General features: G+C 45.3%; 1 protein-coding gene across 3 annotated transcripts in view; it reads left to right on the plus strand.

Annotated features, from left to right (window-relative positions):
* Positions 1 to 5911, plus strand: part of ambra1a (autophagy/beclin-1 regulator 1a) — a 68711-nt gene extending 62800 nt beyond the window's left edge. For 2 of the 3 annotated variants that reach the window (XM_030766134.1, XM_030766135.1), the window contains exons 18-19: positions 987 to 1127; positions 5123 to 5911. In XM_030766134.1, the coding sequence (XP_030621994.1) occupies positions 987 to 1127; positions 5123 to 5715 (734 nt within the window). In that variant the 3' untranslated portion in view covers positions 5716 to 5911. The remainder of the gene's footprint in view (positions 1 to 986; positions 1128 to 5122) is intronic. The other variant, XM_030766136.1, reaches the window with a different exon arrangement.
* Positions 5912 to 7005: the final 1094 nt, after the last annotated feature.

Here is a 7005-nt window from a genome sequence, read left to right on the forward strand (position 1 = left end):
ATGTTGTATTAGCCAATTAAAGGTCTTGGTTGCTGGTTTCTTCTCATAATATCATTGGAGGGAGGGATGCTTTGGTGGAATTAGCCTCGTATGCTCCCTGCACCATTACACTGGCCTTCCTTCACGGCTTCTTTCAGATCGCCCAGGAGAAATGCCTCTGGCATCGCCTCTTTTCTCTTTTATTCCATTTTGATGAAGAAAATCTTCTTTTTTATTAGCCCTCTCCAGAAAGCGTTTAGGAGACAAGAAACAGGCGTGACAGTAAACTATCTGATCCCAAGTCGGTGGGATCAGGTCAGAGAGAGCAGGGTCGTAGGGGCCATTAGGGTCACTGGAGTCATCAAGGCCATCAGGGGCAGTCACTCCTAAGTCCACTCTGTTTAGTTATTGAATGATTAGGCAATGTGAGATTGTGCCTGTAGAGGATGAGATGGTGTCCTCTCCGTGTCGCGCTGTGTTTCCAGCCGTCGCTGTGGTATGCAGAGCTCTAATGACCGCCTAATGAATGTGGGTGGATCGCTCGCTCACACTCACGTTAACCACACACACACACACACACACATTCCTCTGTGAGCTACCAGACTCCTGTGCTTTGTATGCTGTTTGAAGCCTTCTAGAAACATCATTAGTCCAGTATTTCATGTTCATTTGACAGTATTCATTTTAATAACAGAGGCCTACTGGGAAAACAAAAGGTTACAGTGTTCCAGCATAAACCCAAAACACAACCTTCTGCATTTATCATTACTCGTATTCAGAGGAAATTAATAGTAATAATAATAGTCATCATTATTATTATTATTAACATGATGTTAATGACAATGAGGGTTTTTTGGTTGTTACAAAGAAACAGTCAATAACTAACTAACTAACTAACTAACTATTATTACCGTTAATGACTGTTGACTGCAGTTGTTGTAGACAGTACTGGAGTTAGACTTTAGCTGGGACTGACTGCCTCTTTTCCTGTCCTCCTGTGCTCTCAGTGCTGGCTGACGTGAGTGGCCCTCCTGCCAGTAGTTTAGACGTGGTTCCTGAGACCCCTCCACACAGCTGGCCTCCTGACGAGGGGTCAGAGCAGGCTGCAGGCGCGTCTCAGGACTCCAGCGTCAGCAGCGCAAGTCCAGGTAATGCGCCGTGGGCTCGCAGAGCAGCTCCTGTTGTGGGTGGATTTAGTGCGATAACAAAACGTCCTGTTGCTGGGGAGTTAGGGAAACATAAGCCTTCTTCTAAAGACAAAAAAAATGAGCTTGAAGCTAAAAGAGATAATGTTACTGTTAAATTTTCTTTGTCTTTAAGTATGTTTGTTTCTGTATCCTTGCGTGAACTTTTGCCCTCCACACACACACACACACACTCACTATCACACTAGTCGATAGCACCAGACACACAGCATCCCTTCATGAAGAGGGATTGTTCCCTGAGAAGTGGCTAATTGGAAAACTTAAATTGCTCTCCTTTTTTTGTTGGCAATGTAAGTTGTCCAACATTTACGTGTCCACTCTGAAAAAAACTAACACATTTTAAAAAGCATCTGTCTGACAGAAGGTATTGCAGCAAAGAATATAATCATTGAAACACCCTTGCTCATCTCTCAGAGATACATTTTGAATCAAAGTTCAGAAAAGCACAAAGGCTTCTGGAGTCCATCTGTAAAGCCTTTTTCTGGCTCCCAGCAAAACTTTTGTGGTCAAAACAGTCCTTTTATGATGAATAATGATAAGGTTTTTTTGCACTGAGGGTGTCCAATGTCATCAAAAACCCACCAGAAACGCGGTTTAAGCCCACTCAAAACTTTGTGTCAAACAGAAGAGACAGAATGTTCTAGTCCTTTGGCCAGGTGCACAGGTATCAAAGAAAATCTGACGCATTTCCCTCACATTACCTCAGTTCCAGCAGGATAAAACTACCATCTATCACTGGCTCCTGTTGACTCTCTGTCACAAACATACACCACCAATATACTGCAATGAAAGTTTTACACAGTCAGGGGTGATCTGTGCCGAAACACTCAGTCAGTAGTAAATAGTCACTTATACTTCATCACTGACAGCTCTAAGATGTCACAGAAACTACTTTAATCATAAACTCTAATCAAAAGTCGCAATTGTTAAGAATGCTGTGAGCTTCACTTGGCTTTTGACAAAAATTAATTTGTTATAATTAGGAATGCACCGATGCGACTTTTTCAGTCCCAATACCGATACTTGGGCTTCGGATATCAGCCGATACCACGTGCCGATCCAATACTAGTGTTTAATTAATAAGCTGTATGCCTCACTGTGTGGAAGAGATCTGGGATCATTCTTTTATGTGTCAGTGTAACGGTAGCGAGTGCATAGAGTGCTGCGCAGTGAGTGCACCTCACTCCTCCGACACCTTAAGAGGCGTGCTAGTGACTGACCCATGGGTTTTAGTCTCCTCGCTAGCACACCTGCCTTCCATCCCGAGGGTTGCCAGTTTGACTCCAGTGTAGAACGCAACACAGAGCGGTAACATCAGGCTTGACTTAAACATTACTTTCCTAACTTTGTGAAACTAAATGCAACAAATAAATAAATACATATATTTAGTGAATTATTATTTATTATTAAAATAATAAATAACTGTACACCAGCAACTGAATCCGAGAACCTTTTCTGTTATTTTTGTCGCTGTCACACTATCACTGGGAAGTTTCTCGCGTCTTTGCAATGCCCCCGACAAAGTTAACTGCTGCTTCGAATCGTCCCCTCAGTTTTGTTTGGTTGAACTTTGGCATGATGCGTCTGGAGGTTCTCAGCCCTGTCCACACTAACCTGGGTAAATTTGGAAACGCATAATTATTTCTCCGTTTAGCCCTTCTGTCCACGCTAAAACAGCATTTTCTGCCACCAGAAACAAGACTTTTCGAAAGTGTTCTCAGGGGTGCATAAATTTGAAAATGCCAGGTTCACGTTTTAATGTGGACAGGGAAAGCGGAGAGTTCTCGAGACTCCAAAACAAATATGACAGGCGAAATGCATTCAATACTGCTCTGTCTATCAAATTTGCTAATCTATCTTCAATTACAGATCATCATACTGTACTACGCACATGCATTGCTCCAATGTAGAAGACAAGCTTTATATTTGCTGTGCTTAAGAGATGGAAAACAACCGCAGCAGCGGATGCGACCTGGGCAAACAAGTAGTTGGTGGGACAACTACGTAATGGTGTAGCAACAAACAGGTGTTACAGTGTTTTGGTGTGGATGTAGAACATGTGGAAAATGGCACGAAAATGACAGTGTGTATGGAGAATAGAATTTATTTGAATAGATCAGGCCCCATAGGTCGGTCCCGATTGTCAACAATACCCAATCCAGCTATTCGAGTCAGTATCGGACCGATATCGGTATCGGATCGGTGCATCCCTAGTTATAATTGGCCACATCAGACAAAAACTCTGCAGTGAAACCTCCCTCTCTCCCGAAGAGAGAACAGCAAATGGTCACAATTGGAATGACGAGTCAGAGTGTTGTATGTTCGACAGTTCAAATGACTAATCAGAGTGTTCTGTGCAACAGCAGCTCAAATGAGCAATCGGAGTTTTGTGTATGGCAGCAGTTCAAATGACCAGTCAGAGACCAATCACTGCAGAGTGTGCAGTGAAAGAAGTTAAAGCACTGTTTCAGCAGTGCCTGAGTTTGACTACTGTTGAATGGGTAACCTCCCCCCCCGGCCTGGTCGAAGAGTTTTCTCTGGTGTTTTTGTTTGGCTGCCTGATGCTGTGAAGTTGACATGGATGACAGTGTGTGTTTGTTTTGGAAATGGCAGGAGAATGTGTGACTGACAGCAAACACTTACACAACCCTCTGATCTGTCAGTCCTACCTGTCAAAATTCTCTCTCTCTCTCTCTCTTCTCTCTCTATCTCTTCCTCTCTCTCTCTCTCTCTCTCTCTCTCTCTCTCTCTCTCTCTCTCTTCCTCTCTCTCTCTCTCTCTCTTCCTCTCTCTCTCTCTCTCTCTCTCTCTCTCTCTCTCTTCTCTTCCTCTCTCTCTCTTCCTCTCTCTCTCTCTCTCTCTCTCTCTCTCTTTGAATTCATTTGACCATACGGTAGTCACCTTGTGGTATCTTAAGCAGACATTGTGATACTCTTACAATACCTCAGAGTCACATCAGCATATATATATCCAAGGACACCAAAAATGTTGTGAGATATTTATAAGGGAAAGAGAGTGTCTAGTAAAATGTATAAAAGCCAGTGTGGTGAAAGCCTGTAACTATAACGTTTTGTACCTGAATGCCCACTCCTTACCTGGTATGCACTGTTCAGTCCCAGTTTCACACTGTTTGGATTCTCTTGGAGCTGGACATTTGACAGGAGAAAGTCAAGCTATTTACAGTGTTTGACAGCGTGCCACAAACGCATATGGTAGGATTCCGCTGTTTTCAAGGGAACTTGGGCATTTTGAACCATGTTGGACTCCTACGTTTGAGATTTAATCAGTCGTGACAACTCTGTTTTTGATCAGTCTTGTTTATTTGCTGCGTTTTTCCTCTGCTTTTTTCCCCCTCTGTCTGTGTGTGTGTGTCTCTGTGTGTCTGTGTGTCTCTGTGTGTGTGAGTCTCTGTCTGTGTGTGTGTGTGTGTGTGTGTCTCTGTGTGTGTGTCTGTGTGTTTTTGGGGTTTTTTTTACTGCCAGGTCTCTGTGTTAAGCTTCCTCCCACTCTCTCCGTGCCACCATCACAGCAGCACGCTCAGCTCTGATTGGCTGATTTCTTCAGTCTCAGATTCCCTCTGAGCTGTTGGGCACATGCACACAATCATACTTTTTTCATGTTTTTTTTTTTTGTTCGAGGTAGTGTCTTGAACATCATAATTGTAACTGTTCCTGTTTTGTCAAAAATATGCCAAAAATAAACAAGGGAGGCTGAGTGGTTATCAGTGTAAAACTGGTATATTACAGTGTAATATTTTGTCTGCAGTGCAGACTGTCATCTTCAAGAAAAAAATAGCCCATACCTACATTCATTTATAATCAACCTTTGCATTTCAGCTGTTTTTGAAGTACACAGTTGACTGCTGTGTTGTACGTTATTAGCTATAACTGTAATGTTAATTATTGTGTTTGTGCGTGTGTGTGTATGTGTGTTTTTAGGGGAGGGGCAGGAGTACGGCTCAGGAGAAGATGCTCTGACCCGTATTCGGCGGCTGATTGCTGAAGGTGGAATGACAGCTGTGGTGCAGAGGGAACAGAGCACCACCATGGCCTCTATGGGCAGCTTCGGTAACAACATCATCGTCAGTCACCGAATCCACCGCAGCTCTCAGACAGGGGCGGAGTCACAAGCGCGAGCACGGAGCTCTTCCTCCCCAACCCCCTCCTCCTCCTCCTCTGCCGCCTCTTCCTCCTCCGCCTCCATCGGCAGCAGGCTGAGCCTGGCTGAGGCAGCCGGCTCCTGTTCCCGCATCCTCACCCAAACGCTGACTCTGGACCAGGTCCCTCCCCCCGGCCTGCCCCCGCCCAGAGCCTCGCAGCCCCGCCTCCCCCAAAACATTCCCATGGAAGCGGACGACATGTTTGAAGTCGAGGGCTTTGGAGATCGCCAGCTGCTGCACCCAACAAGGCCTTCCTCCTCCTCCTCCTCTTCCTCCTCTGCCTTACCTGGTAGCCCGCTGTCAAACAACAACAATAATAACAGCAGCAGTGCAGGCGGTAGCAGCTACCACGAAGACCCCCACGGCCGGTAAGGACACGCAGAAGGCTCTCAGCCAGACCAGAGACTGGGGCGTGCCACATAGCCAGGGATCAGCACCAGGGAAGCCCCCCATATCTGGACTGGATCCGTGATATGGCTCTCTTCCTGCATCAGCCTTATGACGATCTGAGGTGCTGGATCCCACGTCAAAGCCCTGTAAAACAGATGGGACAAGAGACAGTTGAGCCGTTGACATACCCCCCCCGCCCCCCTTCCCCGCCCCCCTTCCCTTAAGCTTCAGCTGTAACCTTTGATTTCTATTTACAAGAAAAAAAAAAGAACCTGGAACATGGGGGCGTGGAGGTGTGGGGAGGGGCACTGGCCTGGGTTGCAATATTCTATTGTTGGGTTTTCGTTGGGGGGTGGGGGGGGTGGTTGTTGTTTGTTTTTGTTTTTTGTTTTTTGTTTTCCGCTTGAAACATTTTGTAGCTGTAAAGCTGAGCATTTGACCACTGGGAGTTTTACTTGAATTGAATTTTTTTTTCTGAAAGGGTCCCAGTGGTTCAGAGAGGTTTGGGGAAAAAACAGAGCGCTCCTGTGTTTTACGTGCCAGTCCAGCTCATCCTGTAACTGAATCAGCCTACAGCGGCCTTCGGGCCAAGCAAACCATCCCCAGTTCAAACAAACATACAAACAAAGCATCGTCTGTGTGGCTTTCTTCATGAGAAGTTTCCAGAGCAATCTTCTTTGCCTTTCTGTTTTCTGCAGTGAAACTTGTAAGAATATTAGGGCTTTTCTGTGGGCTTCGCTGACACATTCCTCAGTCATTGGTTCGACCTGAATACGTTCATCCACACAGCTCCTCTCCCAGTCTCTACATCTGCACAGTAGCACTGGAAAAGAATCAGGGTTTGTTACTGGAATGTCACATTTCTCGTGAGAACATTCATAGGGACGTGGGGAAAATGATAGTCTTATGTGTCAAGCACATCCAAAAGAAAAAAAAAAAAAAAAACGTTTAAAGGACTGTTTTTCTCCCAGGACTTGTGAAACTAGCATCATTCCGTAGCAGTTGCACTATGACGAATGTCCTGACTTGAACTGATTAGAACATGGTCACACCCCTCACGCATCGCCCCCAAAAACTCTCCTCTAAGGCCACAAGGAAGCGCTTCATTATCATCGAACAGAGCAGTCAAACTTGCCTTCTGCGTGGAGCCCTGGGGGGAGGGGGGGGGGGTGCCCACCTGTGTTGAATTTCACTCCAAAAAGAAAAAAAAAAAAGTCTATCAACCTAGGGGTAGTGGGAGCAAATAAGAGGGGATTAAACTGGAGGTCCAAA

Source organism: Chanos chanos, chromosome 2 (assembly GCF_902362185.1).
Source record: "Chanos chanos chromosome 2, fChaCha1.1, whole genome shotgun sequence".
Taxonomy (NCBI): Eukaryota; Metazoa; Chordata; class Actinopteri; order Gonorynchiformes; family Chanidae; genus Chanos; species Chanos chanos.